The 23,071-nt window shown below is 38.5% G+C and overlaps 1 protein-coding gene across 3 annotated transcripts in view; it reads right to left on the bottom strand.

Moving 5' to 3' along the window:
* Nucleotides 1–16,094: 16,094 nt before the first annotated feature.
* tunar (TCL1 upstream neural differentiation-associated RNA) overlaps nucleotides 16,095–23,071 on the bottom strand; it is a 105,683-nt gene continuing 98,706 nt past the window's right edge. For all 3 annotated transcript variants that reach the window (XM_086049911.1, XM_086049910.1, XM_086049912.1), the window contains one exon: nucleotides 16,095–19,688. In XM_086049911.1, the coding sequence (XP_085906037.1) occupies nucleotides 19,503–19,688 (186 nt within the window). In that variant the 3' untranslated portion in view covers nucleotides 16,095–19,502. The remainder of the gene's footprint in view (nucleotides 19,689–23,071) is intronic.

Here is a 23,071-nt window from a genome sequence, read left to right as displayed (position 1 = left end):
CTCTGAACAAACACTTTCTTTCTAAATTGGAGCCAAATCTTTATTATGTCATTTTCATATCTACAGCGTGTGCATGGGTGTTGTTTTTACACTCCCCGGTGTTTGAGTGTGGCTCATTATAAAGAGATGAGGCACACATCTGGACAAAAAGTCAACAGCTTCCAGACGGGTGGGGAGGAGCCTCTGGAACAACATGAACACCACAGCCCAGCATGATGCATAACTGTCTTTTCTTTTTTTTTTGTTTAGTTTTTTTGGTCAGCTTCACTCTGCTTCCTTCACAGAAGACTTGCATGCTTACGAGTCACAACATTCACAAGCATTCAGCAGCCGGATGGATTTCTGCTTTTAGGCCACAAATGGCAACCAGTGAAATGTTTCCCACAAGTTGTAGTTTGCTGTCATGATGGAAGGCCACATTTGAAGCCTCAAAATATCACTGTTGTTCAGAGAAGGCTTTCTGGTGAAATGTATTCCAGGTTGACGGCTAATAAGCTCTAGCTAACTTCAACTGGCTAGCTTCATCCAGCTAAGGTTGAAAGTAGAGCTAGACCGATATGTTGACTTGATATAATGACTTGCAGCTATTTGGGTGTCACTGTACATTGTTTTAGAATTTTTCATAAGGATTTGGAGTTAAACAGATTGTTTTTAATTACGTAATATACTATTAAACTAAACCAGGCCTTAAGTGTACTACTTGTGTGAAACAAAAAGCTCCATTCCAGAGAATTTGGCCTCACAATGGCCGACACTTTAAGATATAATCGAGAGGACCTGCCCGGAAAAGAGATGTTGTTAAGCTGGACATTGTTGCCGTGGTAACAGTCAATGAGTCCGTGGGGGGAAAATAAATCAGTGCCAGCTTTATCTTCCAGGCCATCCTTTTTAATCGCCTCCATTAGGACACCTAAATGCAGACTTCTAACGTGGAAATGACGTCACGTACATGAATTATAGTTTTTTTTTTGGGGGGGGGGTGCCAACTCACTGATTTCTATAGTGTGTTGACGTTTGAAACCAGGAGGTGGCGCCATCGCTCAGTGTATTTTAATTAGCTTTTAACAGGAACTTCATATTTGAGTCACTTTATATAAATAGTATGTAGACTCATTAAATTTATTGACAATGTGCGATATAAAGTATACATTTAATCATCAAGACCAGGAAATAATATTTGGGGTTCTAATGACTATATTGTATTTCCTCATGGTAGTGACCTGTATTGGTATTTACTCAACTGCAGAGAGTACCAGGCATTTATTCCAGAGTACAGAGTCCTTTATTTCGAATATTTTCAGCCTCTTTTGTTGTAAACTACACTCTCACCAGCATGGTTAAGTCATCCTTTTCCGTCAAAAAGGTCGAGGCAATCAACACAAAACAATTAGTGCCTCCCTCAGCCTCTGCGAGCGGCTCGATAGCAGCATGTTCTCACTTGCTAATTACTTACCAGGTGAGAAGCTTCATTGTGACGGTTGGGGGGAAAAGTGGCTGCTAATCAATCCGTGTATTATACCTGAGCCTGTTTGTCAGCATCCAAATGTGTTGAACCGCTCTATTTAATTAGCGTTTCCTCCGTGTCTATCAATGTCGTCCAATTACCATCCTGTAATTACCGCACTGTTGTTTTGTCACCCTTGATGGGAACGTTTTGAACAAGCAGTGTTCACATTATGTACAGTGTTGGTTTGTCTATCCAAATAGTTGTCAAATAATGAAGATGATGAAATGAGCCTGTTTTGGTATGTCTGGGATGGTAAATTTGAACAATTTGAATCGTTCTCTCTGTTGATAACAAACGGCCTTAAGTAAACTAATGAAGTGTATCACAGCCTTTATTGAGCAAAGGGATATATTTTAGAACACACATTATATATATATATATATATATATATATATATATATATATATATATATATATATATATATATATATATATATATATATATATATATATCGGTATATATATATATATATATATATATATATATATCGGTATATATATATATATATATATATATATATATATATATATCGGTATATATATATATATATATATATATATATATATATATATATATATATATATATATATATATATATATATATATATATATATGTGTGTGTGTGTATATGTATGTATGTATATTAGGGATGTACCAAGCAACTGATTTGAATCAGAACATCGGTTTTGATTTAAGGTGATGTGAGTGGATTGAATTGAACCGAATTCATTCCCCTTTAAAATATATTGAAGTACAGAATCGGCTTTTATTGAAGAGATACATCTTTAAAAAAAATGCCACATTTACAGTAGCCTCCTGACGAATTAATTCATATTCGACAACAAGCAACTCATTGCATCATTCCCTCTCAAACTTAGCCGTATCGTATCGAATGGAATCCCACCGAATCGAATTGTACCGTATTTTGGATCAGGGGTACTATATTGTATGATCTTCAACAGATGTCCATCTCCTTTGTATTTTTGCCTCATTTATGGCAGTAGCATTTATAAATTATTCATAGAAGCAAAGGAAAATGTCAGAAGTTGACCTATCCTAATCTTAGCCCCCTAAATAAGTAGTCTCACCAAAATCTAATGGGTTCATCTCCTCTCAAAAGTTTTGTTAAAATGTTCGTTTTTGTGTAAAAAAAAATAAAAAAGCTAAAGAACAAACAAAACACTATATACAGAGATACAGTGGCAAGGCTATACTAGCCAGGGAGATTTATTCACTCAACAGTAAATATTAAACGTGGAGTTAAGAACAATATAAAAGAGAGGCTAGCTTGTTTTTGTTTTTAGGACAGTGTGTGATGCCCCCCCTTCAAACTTCCTGTGTCCAACATGCATCAACACAAGGTGAGTAGATTTATTTTTGTTTTAGAATACAGCGGTTAACTTTGTTTTACACTTTTATGGACATTGAAGACGTTGAAAAGTGAATTCAGCATTTTTTTTCTAAACGCATTACATCGTTGACAATTGTGCAATATGTGCAAAGGCTGAAAGCTACACAATTGGATTGTGGAAAAACAACATTCAAGGAACACTCTGGAAACAAAATCCTTGCAATAATATGTTCATGGAATAAATAAAGCAGATTAATGCATCCATTTTCATCAATCTTAGGGTGCTGCTATTTTGGCTTTTTACTGCCCTCTGCTGTTGACTAAAATTGACGTCAAAGTGCCCTCGGGCTCGCATTGCTGCGACGTTAACAATTTGAGCTCAAAGGCACTTTGACGTCAACTTCAGTCGACAGCAGATTTGTTACTTTAAATAAATCACCGAGGCAATTAATCAAATTCAAATTGATATGGCAATGTAGTAGAATACAGTTTTCAAATAGCAAAGGCTGCTATTTGGACCCCGCCCCCCCCCCCCCAACGATCACAATTATTATTATCATTATTTTTCAAACTCATGCAGCTCTACTTGCAGTTAATAAATGTTGCAACGGTTTGACCTTGGAAAGGATTACCATTATTTCCAATGTCGAAAGGGATACACACACACACACGCACACACACAGACCTGCTACTGACTGGCATCATTAGTGAGCCGATGAGTGCCAGTCTGAAAACAGCTCTGGACTCTCAAACAGCATGAGACGTTTATGCTAGTGAGGAAGATGAGTTCACAAAATTCTTCCATGACAGCCAAGAGACAAGTTGACAGAAAACACAGCCTGCGTGTGCGTGTGCGCGCGCGCGTGTCTCCCCGAGAGAGCGATGGCGTGGGCAGTAGCCGAGGTGTGGAGGAGGCTCACCTCTATTATCTGCACATATTGAACACCTCTGCACTGCCCACCCGCAAAGAGACTTATACAATATGTGGTCTTATTTCTTCATCATATACAGTGACTTTACATCAAGACCGAATATAACTTGAATTCATATTTTTGAAAGCAACTGTGTCAAAATATTTTGGTTGCTGGCCACAGCATAGTTGTCGGTCGTTATAACTGTTTAATCAAATAGTCTGAATGCAAAATTACCTGATGTTACTGTATTACGTAATGTATACATTGCAATGTTATTATACTGTTTGAGTGAATTTAGTAGTTGTAGTTGTGAATGTGAGTTTCAATGTTTGTTTGTGCACACGTGCCCCGTGATTGGTTGGGTGTACCCTGCCTGTCATTTCGAAAGCAACTGTGTTTAGGTGAGTTTTTCAGTGAATATCGATGATTGGTGAAAAAAAACAAAACAAAACAAAAAAAAACCCTGCGAATACACTGTACATGCACGATTCAACTAACAAAACCTGCACTTTGCACCGAAAGAGACCAATTATACTTTGTGAGTCACAAAAATATCAACTCAGCCTTTGAAAGATCTCCGAGCGCATCCCGTCAGATCCAGCAGACACCGCGGAAAGCAGGAAAAAAACTTTTTATCTCTTTTTATTTATTTTTTTGAAGACATTTACTCCCCCCCCCCCATCATCATTCCAAAGGCGATATTAACTTAATAGGAATGCAGTAAACGTACGCTGACATATGGCTGATTATGCAAATCACAGTGCGCTGATGCGTGGGGGGTGAGTGGACGTCATGTGGGCGGGGCTGAGGTTTCCTAATAAGGTCACATTTTGACATTTACTGTATTTGCGTGACGGTATGGAAGCAGGCTTGTAATGTCACTTTGATTAGAACGACCACATTCTTTGATACACTATCCAAGATCTTCAGGTGATTTCATAGGAAGCAACTTCAAGCTGCCGTTCACACGCCATTTTCTCCCAGTCGTATTTGCCCCATTCGGAAAGCAAACTGCGGCGCCAAACAAGGACTCAGCTACGTGAGCTTATTTGATTCCTCTCTCCCAGTTCCACGCCGTTGTTTATTTGCTCTCTGGGTTGAATAATTCAACGCTTTTACTTTGGCCTCAAAGCGACTGAGTTTACATTGGAAGTTTAGAAGTTGCATGGATTGGATGTGGCAAAGTGAAGTGATTTGCAAGGATGCCTCGTTTGTTTGCTACTTCCTCCTTGGACATGTCTCATCATGCTAGCCCTCGATGGATTAATACCGAATGCGCCGACATATTATTTCAAACGGACCACCCGGTTGGATGAGTGTCTGCAACAGAAATACAATGTAAAAGAAAATCGATCAGTATTTTAGATGTCCAAAGGGTTTGTGGCTCCCGTAGTTACTTTTAATGAAACAGGTTCAAATGGGGATTTAGTTGCCGACACTCATAAATGTCCCTCGTTCCCTGCCGTACTGTGATTGTACCAGGCAGTCTAAGCACGTAACAGAAATTAAGTGTTGCCGAATTCAAATTAAAATAAATGCTGGTAAAATAGTTCAATATTTTTCATTGTATTATTTACAATGAATCAGTAAGCCAATTATTTAAATAGCTCATTGAAGAAAAATACATAACATGAAGACATTTTAATTACCGAACTTTAGCAACAAACTTCAACATTAATGTAACAAATATTACTGCAGGAACTGAGGGGCACTGTACACACTATTCTTTGACACTCCCTCCCACCTTCCCCCCAAACCTCTCTAGGTTATAGATTTTTTTTTTGTTCCAAATTATAGCCTAAATTGTCTGTATAGCTTGGTAGTCTTTTTTTTTTTAAATACAATTTGTATTTATCTGTTTTGTTTTTCTGCAGCAACAGATGCCTTTCGCAGCAGCTAAAAGTAAATTAAAGCCCTCTTTGAGTCGGGCAACAATCCAGTGTAGAAAAATTGAATTGGGCAGCCTCAGGTTGAGAGGACGGCAAGGTTAAGAAAATGCAACAAAGGCGTGCAGTGTTTTCATTGAAAATCAATACTGTGCTTCTCATTAATGTCCCGGTGTGGCTGGATTAAAGACAGCCCCCACACACTCAGGAAGGTAAGGGTACACCTTAACTTCTCAAATAGTGGGGTGGGTTCCCCTAGGGCTAGCCATTTCTTGGGTCCTGATTAACGTGAAGGGCTACCAGTTTGACACACACTTCTGGAATAACACATTTGCTCTAATTATCGTTAATAATGTTGCTGTTAGACAATGAATGATCATTTATGTGAAGACACTGTTAATGATTTCCAGTGTTCAGATTTTCAAAAGATCACTTCTACATAAAACCTAGGAAATCCCAATGTCCCATCACTGGTTAGCTATTTTTAGAATAGGCCTTCAGGCTACTCATGTGGTCCTTGGGGGCTATCTGGCGCCCGCGGGCACCACGTTGGCTCTGGTTTAAATCATATCTCTGACTGTTATTACGGCTGCAGTCGATTTTGAGTGAAAACGCGAAAATGGTTGTATTGGTTATGGCCAAAATGTGCATTTTTAAATGGGAAGTGAACCCAAACATAGTTTTTCCAGAATAAGTTCTATGCAGACCCACTAGTCTGAACACGGCATTCTGGTTCATTTTGCGTTTGTGGAATAAGAGAAATCCCCCTGTTTTTAGCTAGCTCAGGGGGCGGCCATTTTGTCACTTAGGGCTCAGATAACAACCAAATCATGGCCAAGCTTCAGTTGGTCGTTATCTAAGCCCTGAGCAACTTTGATGTCATCTTCAGTCGACAGAAGTGACAAAATGGCCGCCCCCTGAGATGGATAAAAGTCAGTGCATTTTGCTGCTTAACTTATAGTCCACAAAGGCAGTATTAATCAGAATGCCATATTTCAACTAGTGGGCCTACGTAGATCATATTCTGCAAAAAGACATGTGTGGGTTGACTTCCACTTTAAGAAACGGCTAATGTAGCGTAACTTTATCCAGACAAGTAATCTGACTAAAGTTATGCTTTTAATATCATAAAATATCACTTTGTAGAATATATTTGCTTCTATTTGCAAGTGCCATCAGTTATGTTAGGTGAAATCCATAAAAGACTCGTTTTTTAAATTTAAATAATTATGGTAAGCCAAAAAGGTTGTCTTTATTTTATTTTTGATTTTAAAAAAAACTATATTTAAATACACTTCCAATTAAGTAGAACATTAATTTGTCGGTATCTGCTGAATGTAACTGTCAAAGTAGCTTGTAATGTAAATTAGTTACTTTTCCAATCAAGCATTCAGTAAAGTCACTAACTTACTATTTAAGCAAATAATCAGTAAAGTAAGTAAATTACTTTTTCAAGGTAAATGTGTAAAAAATAAAGAACAATTCCTGAGATAACACAACCGAAGGTCAGCCTGCTTCTTGTGCAGGCATCCCAAAAACAAATAAACACACATACATATTGCCATTGCCCAAAGTGCTACTAACAATGTGTCATAGTAAATTAAATCCCTTAACACACGCACACAAACACTAAAAGCAGAATGGCCTCAGACACTGACCTCTCTTTACCGATTAGTACATTCAGGCAGGCGAATGAATGAGAATGGCTGCAAAAAGGCAGCCGGCTTGTGATACCCTGCACTGCCTGAGATGACATCAGAGCTGTTTTATTAACATATAAATGAGATGAGGTCTTCCCTAATTGCTGGCTGGAATCAAAGCCAAATGCATCGGAGGGAAACGTCTTTCATTGGAATTGAGAATCGCACGCATGTAGAGTACATGGCAAGAACTCTTATGTTATGTTGAGTGCCGAATTTGCCCAAATGGTGTCCGTCTCACTAATGCAGTGATTCCTAACCACGGCACATCGGTGTGTTGTGAGAGATCATCAAGTGTGCCGCGGCAAATTAGCCAAATTCACTTACGAGTGTGACAAGCGAACTATGGCCGTTCTGCCACTGGAGTCGAGATGAAAAGATAAGCGGGGTTAGCGATGCACTTTGAGCCGTCTAGCGCAAACGGTCAAAAACAAACACAAAATGAAAAGAGCGAGAGAATGAGAAACATGCCCAGATGCTAAGCCAAGTTAGGCCGACCTAACTTTATTTCCTGGTGTCACTCACTAGGCCACGCCCCTTAAAGGCACACATACAATAATATGCCACTTGTTGTACTCACTTTCAGTCCCAAGTGATTACATTTTATAAAACCGGTTCATTTCTTTGTACTCCCTTTTTTTTAAATTACCGTAATTTCTTGTGACTAACACACATTTTGCGCAGTTAGCAAAAAAATAAATAAATAATTTACGGGAAGTATTATTATGATTGATGATGATCAAATATAGTGCTATTTTCCTTCATTAAAACATGCTGTGAGGTACCACTGTAGTGGTTAATAAGGCTGCAAAGAAAAAATCGTGAGCAAATGACATTCGCAGTGGTAAAACTCCCTTTTAAGAACCGTTGCATTGCTGTCTGATTAGCACGCGCGCTAAACGAGCTGTCACATTAAAAATTAGCCTCCCAGCTCAATTAGATCTCAGTAAGAGCTGTTAATTATGCCAGTGGCCAGGTGCGTGTCACCTTGATTTTTTTTTTTTTTTTCAACGGTACCGTGCCATGGAGCTGACTGAGGTAAGGCGAACATTTATTAGCATAAGGGGATGGTCCACCTAGCAAAGGCGCCATTGTGACATTTTAGCAACGCAGCAGGGCAATTAAGTCGCATTTCTCGCTGGCCTTCTGTTGTGGGTCAGCTCAACAGTGCTTTGATTTGGATGTATGCGGCTCGTGTGATATGCCGGCACCTTTGCGGTCTAACATATACAGTATCGTGGCCGCGTATATCATTTGTCTTGGGGCTTTTATACTAGGGGTGTAACGGTACACGTGGGTGTATTAATACGTTTCGGTATGGTCCACTTGCGTTCGTTTCGGTCCACTTATTAGCGCGAGTTTACGCACGGACGCTAGTGACTGTTGCTCGCGGGAGAGGAGGGTGGCGGCACAAAAGAGAGAGCCAGGAAAGAGCCAGAAATCGAAGGTACACTGCAATCTCTCTCCTGTTTGGGAACATTCTGGCTTTGGGTGCGTGGATAAGTCCGAAAGTTGTGTGCCGACATTGCTACATGAAATCGGCGGCTATGTTGCAGCTAGCGCGTCTAACGTGCACGGCATCATCCGATTGTGAATGTTTCTTTGACGAGGAAGCAAGCAGTCTTTTTAGCCCAAAACGCCAAACTTAAATAGCGAGATTTATCATATTGTAGCGTAGACGTAGTTTAATTATCACGTTATTTATTAATCCAAGTACAACTGCTCGCGCTCTTCTTTCTCCGCTGCTCCACTCGCTTGCCGTACGATGCATTCATGAACCTCGGAAACATCATAACTCAGCAAAACACAATCCGTCCATAACACAGATCACCCAATTCGTTACAATATGCGGTTGAACATTTAAAGATTTCAATGCCTAAAAAGGATATACAATTTCATAAAGACTTTTTAAAGTTACTGTATTTTTTTTTCATTATAAAAAGAGTTTTAATATAGTTAGCAATAATCGTAACTGTTATTGTATGCATTTTTTTTTTTATCACAAAAAGTTTATACATGTACTGTAATGACAACTTGGCTTTAACTTGAATACTTAAGATGTGTCATAGGCTTTTGCTGCTGAGTGTTTAAAGAATAATAATTTCCAAAATGAAGAGATCTTTATCGTTAGTGTATTTTTTATTCTGGTGTCATTTCTTAGAATATCACCCGAATGGTTCGCTTTTATTTATTTTTTTTCTAAAAAATGTACCATTTACTTGTCATCTTTTCAAAATAAACATATTTAAAAAAAAAAGATCTGCTTTTTTTTTTGTACTGAAAATATACCGACCCGAAGTTTCCAAAAAAACGAACCGAACCGAAATGTGATTTAGCGTACCGTTACACCCCCATTTTATACTGTCAAAACTGCTGGGTGAAAAGTTATCCAAAATGACCTTTCACCTTTCACCATCATCAAGCCATGAATACAAAACCTCGCTAATCACAGCGCCGCGTTGGCATTAACCACAGCCACCCTTGCCCCCCCCCCCCCACCAACATAACTCTCCCCCTTTGGTAACGCCACCGCCTGAAGGTCACGGCAGCCTTTTTGCGTCGCATGCCGCCGAGGACTCTTCGTGGCTGACCTTTCGCCGTCTGTCACTTTGCAGAGCGGCGCCGATCCCGATGTAAGAGTGTGATTGCACGGAAGGTTGCCCTGTGTTGTCCTGATTGTCCCTCTGTCCATTTCAGATGACTTTGGGCTAGGCTGGACTAGTCTTCTGCCAGTCACACAACATCTTGATTTGTGTACATTACAACAGTGCTTGTAAACGTTTATTGAGCATATATTCGATGTTTGAAAAATGTCATGGCACACCACCAAAACAAAAACATCGCAAAAAGTATATTCAGTGAAAACACTCTTTTCCCCTGCGGAATCTATTATCAGTTGTTTGCTGAAAAACTTCCCAATTTATGCTTTTGTGCTCATTTTTAATAAGGTGTCTTATTAAGTTCTGCCTAATAGTAATTTATGCCAAGGAAGTGTGCTGAAGTGATAGAAAATTCTGACTTTGCACAGATCTGATTGGCTAGATTGGATCGACAGATATTTAGCATTTTATGCAAATGTCATCATTTTGCACTGTAGTAATTTGTCGATTTATCGATAAATGACATAATTGCCACAAATAAGACATTACAATTCAAGTTTTCTCAATGTTTCATACATTCAAAAAAAAATCACTTAACTTTATCTTCTTCACTGTTTGTTTTTGTTTTAAATTTCACTAAACTTGATCTTCTTCACTGTTTTGCCCTTTTCACCTTGCTTTCATCATTTTCAGCAGCTTCTCCATGGCTTATTAATTATTTTACTCTGTGTCTGATGTTATGCTTTTTTTTTCTTCATAGTAGTGCATATCGGATAGATATATGATGCTTGAACTACTCCTACCGTCGCCGTCCTGTAAAAACCACTTATGTCCAATTTGGGATTTAAAAAAAAAAAAAAAAAAAAATCATGCGATGTCTGTAAGGTGGAATGTCTGTAACACCATTCACATAAAAATAAGAAAATTGAAAAAAAAAACGGACGTGTTTTTCACAGGACAGCGCCGATATATTTTTACAAGAGGTTACAAGAAATCCTTTTTTTTTTTTTTTTTTAAACATCCGTCGTTTCACTTTCGCAGCGGATGGTGTGAAGTTTGTGTGATCATTTTGACAGCAGCGTGTAGTCGGGAATGTGTACATTTATATTCACATTTGACGAAGCGCGGTCGAGGACATCGTCACACCTACGTAGTGCTGCAAAGACAGAAAAATATGAGAGATTGAGAGACGAACGGGTGTTTTGATGCCGCGGGCTGGCGGTGGGCAGTCACGCTGCTCGTGTTGACGGAGCTTTTATGTGAGTGATTTGTTCTTGACGGCGTCCGCTCATTAATCTTTTACATCTTCGCCTCTGGTTGTTATTCCTCAGAAGCCTGTCAGCCTCTCCTCACTTATTTTGACAGCAGCACTTACTTTCATCTTCACTACAAAAACGCGAGGTGATGAGGGAAGGGTGGACAGACGTTGTTCTTGTTGTTTACGCTACCTACTTCTGAGATCAGTGTTTTGTAAGTAACCCACTCCAGGGAATTGCAAAAAGGAGACACTTTTCAGAGGGGTCGATTTTCAGTCATTTGTACTGTATTTTTGTGACAAATTTATCGTTTTTTTTTTTTGTGGGTTTAGCCCCTGTTGTAGTTGTGGAAGGTTTCTCTCACCTTCTGGCCAAAATAGTAGCCGCATCTTGACAAGCGGTCGAAAATAAACCTTTCACACCAGAAAGATGAAAAAAAACTGCCATTTTTTTTGACAGGTTGAAAGAGCAGAAAATTGGACAAAAGAGAGACAAAAGTCTTAAAAAGTCTGAAAGGCACTGAACGTTTTCAACATCGCTTTATCCAGAAAATTCTGTTTGGGTTCAAAATGGCTTAATCGAGCAGCCCCAGATGCACGTCACAGTCTACTGGGATGCTATTAAAGACAGAATATTTATATGTTCCTTAGGTGCTGCTGTTTTGGTTAGCTATTAGATCTTTAATGTCTCTATGAAAACAATAGTCCATGCACTGAGATCATTATTTTTATTTTTTTTTCCTGTTAGCAGGACAGTATTTCGCTTTTTTTTTTTTTTTTTTGTCCTTGTATAATATCACTCTTAATCATTTGATGATATGACCAAAACGGACTGTATATAATGCCCTTAAGTATTAAAAGCCAGAACGGTTTGATTCTAGTCAGTGAGCTGCAGTTAAGGTGAAAAGCGTGTAACGTGTGATACACGGGTACTTTTAGATCTGAGGAATGGAAAAAGATGGTGTAATCCATCTGAGAAGTGCATGTGGACATCAGATCGAACGCTCCGCTCCAGATGCAGGCTCCTCGCCCCTCCGCTTCTCAGCCTATTGTGCAAACCCGCAGCGATGAAATTGCATCACATTTTCCGATGCATGCTTTATGCGCACTTGTTACCTTCGGGTCGCATTGGAAAAAAAAAAAAAAAAGAAATGCTTTTAACGCAATCCGCTTCTCGGAGCACACCGCTCAGATCTAATTAGAGCAACGGCGCAAACAGATTATACGTTTGACCCTTTTTCGCAGTCAAGTCCAATTATTTCCACGTCCAGTGTGATCCTGCTTGAAGGACTGTGTTTGTCATGAAATGTTGATAGGATTGTTTTTTTTTTTTTTTTTAAAGGCTGCAAATGTTGGGAACAATGTTTATTTTTCCGCTTCAAACTCAATTTTCGTATGTTTTTGCCATCACAGCCGGAAGTTGGTTTGAATAACAAAAGCGAGCGCTCGGCGCTGCTAGTTGTTAGCATGTCGCGTGATTCGGCGCGGCCCGTGCGGCGGATGGGTTAATGTCCCGCTCAGCTTTTCTTCAACTTGTCAGCTCATCTTGATGGGACGTCCGCATGGACGATCTGCCGGGTCGGTATATCTGTGTACACTGGGGCTGCTGAGTCCTACGTTTCAGCCCGAGGTTCGCCGCACAGGCCCAGTGCGTTCTGATCAGGTCCCTCATGTTCGTCACGTCAAGGCCTTCTTTTGAAACGTGGACGTCGGGCGGATTTTCGACACGTTTGTTGCCTCGGCGGCGTCAAATGAAGCTCCCCTGATCCGCAGTCGGCATCAGCGCAGGGGAGGCATTTACTGCCGCCCAATGACTGTTTTGTAATATTAGTTTTCTGTGAACAACTTCAGTAGTTTACTAACACTTTAGCCAGAGGGTTGTTTGAGCCAATTAAATAGATAATTAAATGTGTATTTAATTAAAACGTCAAACCATTTAATTAAATTGCCTATTATTGAAATGGCATCTTGGCGACTGACAGATTCTTTTATTTTACAAAGCATTGTGTGGCATGGCTTAATGCACTGTTAACTTACTGTGAATTTAAGGCAATTAGATAAGATGCGATTTTGATTTGTGCTTGAATTAGTGTAACTCAATCAATAAAAATGGGATTGAATTAAAATTGTAATGGCGAAAATTGATGAAAACATGACGTATTTATCAGGCATGAAAGAAATTATAACTGCATGAAATGTTTTTTTTTTTTTTAAAAATAAAAATTCCAATTCACAATTCAGTTAATTGTTGGGCAAATTGATTATTTAGAAAGTAATTTATAATAATATATATTATACAGTATACCCCCACTATTTGCAACATATAGGGACCGGGTAGTCCTTCGAATAGCAAAAAATCCTCGTATATTAACATATTGACAACCATTATAGATGCATTGAAAAATGTTTATTTTTTCTTTTTAAACTCCAAAAATTATTTTTAAAAATGAGGATAAGCCTCCAATCGGTGTTTTGCGGGTTGTGTCGGGGTTTGGATAATCACGCTCCCCCCAAAAGAAAAAATCTAACTAAAAAAATAAAATATATTACAATTATATTAATAATTGTCTCTATCAAATTATGATGAATATCCTGTCTGATATCCATAAATCAATTATGAATCCCTAATGAATTTTCAGAGAAAAGAGAGTGTAATTGGTATTTTACAACACTCATTTCTTTCAATGAAAACATGTACAACAACAACAACAACGTGATATCGTATTTCACTCTTTTACTGTTTCACAATTCTTCCATGACTTTTTCCCTTTGCCGGCGTGAACCCGCGCAAACGTGGTGGCAGCAGACAGTTCTCAGGAATGTTTCAAACGTCAGCAACATTCCCGCCTGTCCCATAAAAATACATCCACACTATGCATGAATTGAACTCATCTACTCTTACGACAGTCCCACAATTTTCTTGATTTCTCTGTCAAATCCGTTTTCGTCGACAAATTTGACCACGGACAGCTTTGGACCACCTGTACGGAAGAAGACCCTTTTGAAAATTTTTCATTGTCGTATGATTTGTGTCACTTGAAAAAGTCAACAAATTTAAGGCTGAAAGAATGACGATAATATTTTTTTTAATCGCTGTCAGATTTCAAAATGGCTCCAATTGGATCGCAGTACTTATAGCGATGGTTAAACATGAATCTCAAAGACAAAATTCAGCCGTGAAAGGTATGTGGGCATCTATAAAAATGTACAATTGGTTGCTGATTCACATTAGAATTCTGCGAGTTGTAGCTCACAGAGATTTTGAAGTGTGCGCTTGCTGGGTCCAGGTGAAACAGAGTTTAAAGGCAGCTGAAGGGCAAGCGTGAATTCAAGCAGCTGGGGTGCCTCAAATACCCTTTTGATGCTAATTTATGCTGTTTAAAAAAAAAAAGAGCTAAATTTCTCCACCAAAAGAGATTAATTCAGCTGTTACCAGAGAGGATCAGGGAATGATTCTGACTTAAACAGTATGTGACCTTAACTTAAAGGAAGGGAGTACAAAAACAGGCAGAGGTAAAAAAAGAAAAAATATTTTTTTTTTTTCCAAGAGATTTGGTTTTGTGTTCCAGTGTTTGGCACCGTCGTGTTCCGTCCCGCAGATGGATTTGAAGCTCAACAGAAATACGTCAGCCTGGATGTACTGTAACTCTTTCACCGTGGTTTACCTCCTCCATCTTCTCGTCTCACGTACTTGTCAGAGATTGATTTCCTTTCCAAAGCACCACTGGCACAATAGTTTGAATCCATCAGATACGAAACCCATAGAAAACAATGGAAATACAACTGCACGTGATATTTATGGAACATTTTAAGCTGTTCTTAGTCAAATTTAAAAACGATAATATGCATTTTGTTCAGTTGCTTGAATAAAAGTAGTGCCCTGACATTTGGGGACAAAGGATAAAGAATTACACCTTGTGTGCATAATTCCGCAAAAGAAAATTCCATACAGTTTTTGACACGAGATGCGAAACGATTCAAGGACGTTCGATATGAGAGTGGAACAATTTGATTCGACTGGGTAGGATTACCATTTGATTCGATATGGTATGACTTTTGTTTTAATTTTACATCCATTTGAATGAACTTGTCAGTACTGTAAATGTGCCATTTTCCTTAAAAAGATATACTGTACATCTCCAATAGAAGACAATTCGATACAAATCTCGAAATTAATCAAAGTGGAACGATTCGATACCCTCGCATCTTTTAAATATAAAACGATTTTCCGATTAAAATCGTGTTTTGTTCCACCCCTGCTGATTTTATTATTTATGTCTCAACTAAATATGTTACTCAAATATGACAAACCATTTCCCAGAAAATGGAAAATCAGAATGCATATTATAAGTGTCCGAAAAAAGATCGGAGACGAGAAGCGAGACAGAACAGAACAAGTGTTAAAAATTAAGTGGCAAAACCGGGTGTCATTTTTATGTTGAGCAGAATTGTCTGTAGCTGCTGAATGTAACTATTAAGGTAACTTGTAATCTAACTTAGTTACTTTTTTAAAGCAAGTAATCAGTAAAGTAACTAACTACATTACATTTGAAAGCAAGTAATCAGTAAAGTAACTAAGTTACTTTTGAAGGAAACTGTGGCAACATTGGTAACGTTAGTCCACGCCGAAAAACCGACGACTGCGAAACTTCAAGGCAGACATTTTGCTTCGACTTTTGTCATAATCTAATCGAGTTATCATTTCAGCCCCCATTTTTTTTTTTCACACTTGCATAGCTAAACTTAAAAACACAAAACACACAGCCTTAAATTCATCGTTTTTTTTTTTTTTTCACATTTTGCTCAAAATGCAAAATGTTAGCAAGTTTGGACGAATAATCATAATCAGAACAAATGAGAAGTCATTTCCATCCTTGTACACCAACATCACTTTATTCCTTGGATGTTTTTCTTCTACAAAAAGATTGCAGTATGAAAAAAAACAAAACAACAACCTTAAATTTGCAGCTCCCAAGTCAAGGGAGTGCCATTCGATATCATACTGTACACTTAAACAGTAGAATAGTGTCAATACATTTTTGAAAGATAGCTAAAGCAAAGGGATAGTCAACACTGGCGATAATTAGGAATACATTCAAAATTCTGCATGTCTGTGTGCTTAATAGGCCTTCCTTTTTCAACAAAATGTTTTATGGATCCACATTAGAGGAGTGCAGTCCCGTGGTGCTCGGATGCTTATACCGCAGATATCTTCTCACGCTTTTATCAGCAAGTCCCCGTTTGGTCAAATTTTGCTTCCTTGAAAGAGAAGGTGATGGTGAGACATAAATAGGTCTCAGGCACTTTTTGAAGGAATGAGGTTTTTGATGATGTAGTCTTGACTTGAGCTATACGTCGTCGTTTTTTCTGGGCGAAACATTAGGTACACCTGCATACTACAGCGGAACCTCCAATGTCGAATATCCCCAAAAGTGAATACAGTTGGGGATTCAACCACACATTTTCTGGAAAAATATGTCTTTACGTTCAAAATACCGGAAAATATCGCGAGACTTTGTTTCAGTGGTTTAACTATCAGGCGACGTTTACACTACATAGTTGTGTGGAATTTTGGCCCTATTTTTCCTTCTGTATTCATTTTGACTAAGTTTCTCATCGTGACTGTCATGGCAAATTTTTTGACAGTTTTAAAAAGCTTTTAATAAATCTCACCGGGCAGCCACATCGTGTTACATTTTTCCATTTTATCCACGGTGGCCTCAAACGGGGCTGTCGTTGCCGGCATGACCATAAACGAAGTCGGGCTGCAATTCATGATTTTAATAATTAATGAAATTGTTGATTATTTTGTTGACCAATTGGATTAAAAAAAAAAGTTTTCATTTCCGTACTTGTCTTAAAAAAAAACAAAAAAAAACAGGACATTACTACAAATTGATAGCGAATATTAGCAAAAATGTTGGTAATGGTTTTCCAAAGTAAAAGTTGATCTTTGCAAATGTTTTATTTTGAAAAAACAAAACAGTCTGCTTTCATGAAGGACAACAAAAATCCAAGAATATTTACTACCAAAAGGCTGACATCCCAAGGTTTCGGACAATTTTAAATTAGACAAGGTCTCCAAATGAATAATCAATTTTAAAAATATTAATAAATTAATTTGATAATCGATTAGTTGTTGATTGTTGCTTGGTTCAATTCAAATGTATTGCACATAAAATGTAAATAAAGGTTGTACATAGATTTGTTTAAAAACCTGAATTGTAATTCGGCAGGGATTCTTATACCAATAGAGGGAGCCGTTCTATACTTTGACAATGACCATCAAATGAAATGAAATAGGCTTAATGTTCAATTTTTTGAAATGTATTCAAACAAAAATAACATATTTAAACAACATATTTAAACAGATAGACTATATAACTACTTATACAAAGACATTGGTTTAATTTCGCCCGAATTTTTGCCACCCGTGTAAGGGAATGTTCTGTGATTTTCTGTTTTCACCCTGACAAAAAAAAAAAAATCATAAACTTTGAAATTTATACATTCTTTCACACCTTTTTAAAATTATAATTATAGCAAGAATTGGATTTGTTATTAGACTCACAAAATTGAGCTTGCACAGTACTGAAAGTCTTTTCTAGTCCGATTGATAGGAATGTTAAAATGTAAAACATTGCCTGTACCGTAAATAGAGGTTGTAATATTGTTACTGGAAAAATGTCATGTTTTAAAAAATCTATTTTGAAATCAGAACAACTTGAAAGTCAACCAGTACGAGAAAAAAAATTGTTTCAACACCTCCACTGTATATAAGTGTAGAAATGTTTCAGATCACATCTGTTCCAATTCTGGAAAACTTCTATATTAGCCTTGATAATGAAGCGTCAGCACTAGTTTAAAGGATAATTAGGATTTTGCTTCGGGTCATACCCCGTATATAACTGTTGGATTGCACAATACAATAAATTAGTGCATTTATAAAAAATTACCCCAATCGATGAGCATTAAAAGTGTGGCTTGTTCATACTATGCCGATATATACATACAGGATGAAGAAATTCACTGGACGGTAATAACCTGATCAATGAACTCTCGCTGGGAATTTACATAAGGCGTAGATGCACAAGCCAGCTTTTTGATATCAGATACAAAAGCAACGCGTATTAAGCATAAGTAATTTCACAGACTTGATCACACCGGGTTATAAAAAAATACATTTTCTCAGTTGTCTGCTTTTTCAACTGATTTTGCATCCCTGAATCCGAAAATGACAAATGTTTCACGCCAGGATTTCATGCTAAGTTGATTTAAAAGAAAAAAAAAAGAAGAAAAGAAAAGATTTTCTTACAGAATTGATTACGTTTTTGTGACATCATTGGTTGACAGTTTATTAATCAAATGTTATAAACTTACTGCCAATTGAATAGTAAACACTGATAAAAGTTCCTGTAAATAAATAAAGAAAATAAAGTAAAAAATATAGTAAATAAAGCGAAAAACCACATACAAAAAAACAAAATAAAAACCAAAGCGTGGCCATAGTTCCAAAAAGTTGACCTGATTGAGCAAAACCAATGTGAAAAATGGGTCAAAGTTCACCTTATTTTAGGCCTTGTCTACACGTAGCCTGGGTTTTTTAACAACGGTATTTACTCATGCATTGCTTTAAGATACCGACCCGTCAAATTCAAGATTTTCCGATTTTGATGGATTTAACGCTTCGGGCCATTTTGGTCAATAATTTGGTTCAAAAATTCTGTCAATTGGCGAATCACATCTTGAATTTGACGCAAACTGGACTTCAAGTAGTTTATCGGAAGAAAGAGGACAGGACGGCGTTTTGATCGTTTCAGCACTTTAAACTGACACCAATTTCACCTAAGAAACACACGGTTACATTTTTCCTGACGGATAATGTAAGGAAACTCCAAATGAAATTGAAATTCAACAGCTGTCTTTCCCACGTCTGCTCAAAAAAGACTGTTTTTGTTTTAAGAAACTCTTCTAGAAAAAGTCAGTTCATTTCACACCGTTCATTCCGCAGAAGGAAATCTGAAACACATATTTAAGAACATTTGGTCTTATAAAATGCTCCCCCCCCCCCAAAAAAAAAAAGTCATCGCAGTCCTTTGCGATCCATCTGCGGAGGGGAGCTGCACTTTAAAGTCACTCGTAGCCTTGTGCGTTCCGTACGCGCAACCCAGTATTCAGGGTATTTGCACCTACACCGCATCGTCTTCAATCCCGTTCCCGTGTTTGGTCCGCCCTCCCGCCGATATCTCGGCATGGCCGGTCATGGCTGTTGCCGATGTAGAACGGCTCTACAGCGTGGTGTAGATGTAGACAAAGATGATGACCAGCAAGTTAAGAATGGTCCCGATGATGCCCAACATGGCCAAGATGGTCTCCTCCTTGCTTTCTTTGTCTTGGCTTCCCCTTTCCTCGTCACTGTAGACAGAGTTGATCATTTTCCCTGGAAGCATCTGGGGTTTGCGTCTCACACCGCTCTGCAGTCAACACAGAAATTCCACTTTAACGTCATGCGGTTTCCCTCACAGTTTTATGTGCCAAAAGTTCAATGAAGATATTCTGTGAAAAAAAAAAAAGTCTCAAAAAGTCGTTATTTTGTAATCTTTTAATGGCTTTTTTTTTTTGTGTGCTACCGCCACAGAAAGATGCCAGTGACGATTGAGTTTTCTTTTGTTAGATTATATAAAGTTGAATTTCTGTTTTTTACTTAAAGCGTTGCCTGTAGCCTTAAAAGGGGAAAGTTAACACAAACATATTTTTTTTCAAGAATATGTTCTATGCAAGCCCACTAGTTAAAACAAAGCATTCTGATAAATATTGCGTTTGTGGAATAAGTGTTAATTCGCCCGTTTTTGTCTTGACTTCTGTCAACTGAAAATGACATCACAACTGAGCTCAGGCTCAGAAAACAGGCGAGCTCTGATTGGTCGTTACCTGAGCCCTGGGTAGTTGTAGATTTTTCATTTAGGCAGAAATGACAAAATGGCCGCTCCCTGAGGGGTTGATTTTGCTGCTTAACTCATATTCCACGAACGCAATATTAATCAGAATGCCGTGTTTCAACTAGTGGGCCCGCTGAGAACATATTCTTGGAAAAAAATATGTTTGGGTTGATTTCTACTTTAATAAAAGATTTATGATGGTGACAATTTGGATTACAGTGAATAACTTCACTTGTTGAGTAGAACCTTGACGTAATGTCACGGAAGGGATCGTTTTCAGCTTTGGAAATTAGATCAACAAAATTATGCATTTAAAAAAAAAAAATCAAAATTGAACAAAAGTTTCCAAAATATCCTCTCCTCCAATGGAATTTATGGAAAATTTTCCTACGTATATAAAATTGTCACTGTCCAATGAAAAATACGTAATCCCAATTATTAAAATTTTGTCTTCATCCCCAACAAGTTTTTTTCAATGAAAAAAGAAAACCCCAAAAGTATCTGAAATCCAACAAGAATATTTAGTTTCATGTTTCATAAACAAATAAAAACAAAATTTGGAGATTCATTCCTTTCATGCGATAGCAAGGCTCAAAATGAGCATTTTGCCCCTCATCAAAACACATTGCGTAGCAAAATTGAGAATCAACCGCTGGGATGGTACTAAAAAGCTTCGCGGGTGTAGTCTGAGGTCGAGGCAAGTTCGGTGCCAGCTAGCTAGCAACGAGCTAGCTACACGCTTTTTGTTGTTCGGACAGGATATTGTCACAGTTAAGCGAGTATGTCCATATTTTGCAAGTTTTCAATTTGGTTAAAGGGCGAAAACGCACCAAAAAATGGCTGAAATAAACTTTGTTTTTCTTTCTGTTGTTGAACAGAAATAAATAACCTGGACACAATCTGTTAATAGTAAATAAATAACGTCTGTCATTTTGCCTTCTCGCATTTTACACCGCGTTGCGTAGCTGCCTCTGTGCCGCCATCTTTTATTCACGACTGAAATATTTTCCCATCAAAAATAAATTACATGGAGGCGTCTTTCTTTAATAGAATACCAGCCATCTGCTCCGTTCAAAGCGCACACACAGCGCGTGCAGTGTTCACGGCGATGAAACACGCATTGAGTGTCGTTCAGTGTGGGCTATGGTTGAAGAAAAAAAAAAATGCTCTGGGGAAAGATGGCCACTACACAGGATTTCTGCTTGAGATGATTTTCCTGTATACGTGTTGATTGCAGTCATTAAAAATGGCACTACTTTTTTTTTTCGAAATGAAGCTTGTCATCTTACTTCAACATAGTTCCTTGGCACTGCACCGAGATGCCACAAGATGGCGGAAAAGCACTGCTTTTGTCCAACTGAAGCTCCTCAGCTGACTTTAACACAGTTCCTTGGCACAGAGATGCCACAAGACGGCAGCAAAACACTACTTTTGTCTAAATGACTACAACATAGTTCCTCGGCACCGCACCAAGATACCATGAGGTGGAAGAAAAGCACTACTTTTGTCCAAGCAAAGCTCCTCAACTGACTTTAACATGGTTTCTTGGCACAGAGGTGCCACAGGTTGGCAGCAAAGCAGTACTTTTGTCTAAATGAAGCGCCTCATGTGACTTCAACATAGTTCCTTGGCACCGCACCGAGATGCTACAAGATGGCGGCAAAGCACTGCTTTTGCCCAACCGAAGTTCTCAACTAACTAATACGGTTTCTTTCCACGGAGATGCCACAGGATGGAAGCAAAGCACTACTTTTTTTCTGAATGAAGCTCGTCATCTGACTTCAACATAGTTCCTTGGCACCACACCGAGATGCCGGAAGATGGTGGAAAAGTACTACTTTTGTCCAACTGAAGCTCCTCAACTGACTTTAACACAGTTCCTTCGCACAGAGATGCCACAGGATGGCAGCAAAACGCTACTTTTGTCTAAATGACTACAACATAGTTCCTTAGCACCGCACCAAGATACCACAAGGTGGAGGAAAAGCACTACTTTCGTCTAAATTAAGCTCCTCAGCTGACTTCAACTTAGCTCCTTTGGACAGCACCGATATGCCACAAGATAGCGGCAAAGCACTGCTTTTGGCCAAATCAAGCCCCTCAACTGACTTCAACACGATTCCTTGACACAGAGATGCCAAAGGATGACAGCAAAGCACTATGTTTGTCCAAATGAAGCTCCTCAACTGACTCCCATAGTTCCTTGGCATGAAGACGCCACATAAGGTGGGACATAAAAAACGAGTCCACACACGTGTACAACACACACAGACCTTAGTAGAAGATCGACGTGGCAAGAAAACGCCACATAAGCGCAGCTAGTCCTTTGACGCTCGTTGTACTGAGGTCTGCAACTTCTTGTGAGACACAATGCGTGCCTGCAAGTGTATTTTCTGGTCTTGTGTGCATCATGGATCAGAATCACAATTCACAGTAAGAGGCTCTTTGAGGAGAAACATCACACCTGTTGATCACAGGAGGACGTTGCTCTCGTCGTCCATATAACCCCCTCTGAGGCCTTTGTTGTTGCAGTTCGAGCCTTCATCTTGAACAACAGGCCATAAAGAGGGCGTAGCCCCCCCCCACCCTCTCCTTTACAAGATGTCTGCCGGGTACAAACTCTCGAGCTGGAGGATGTGAAAGACGATGGCGTAAGAGGAGAGGCCCTACGTGAGACGCAATCGAGCACGTTCTCCTCTAAAGAGTCCATACAGTGTATAGCAAACAACGCTAGGCTTCTAAATACAACATGTACCTAAAAACCTTTGAGTATCTACGCGTCACTGAGTCAAAAATGTCATCAAATGGCTCATAGGAAAGTGATCTGTAAACTGCAACCAAATGTAATCTAATGTTTTAAAATGAGTTTGAAATGATGATAAAGGGATTAAGTTTTATTAACACTCAGTTTCGTATGG

Source organism: Filicampus tigris, chromosome 13, assembly GCF_054856515.1.
Source record: "Filicampus tigris isolate MCC_2025a chromosome 13, RoL_Ftig_1.0, whole genome shotgun sequence".
In the NCBI taxonomy this organism is placed as follows: Eukaryota; Metazoa; Chordata; class Actinopteri; order Syngnathiformes; family Syngnathidae; genus Filicampus; species Filicampus tigris.
This window is presented reverse-complemented; position numbering and strand designations above follow the sequence as displayed.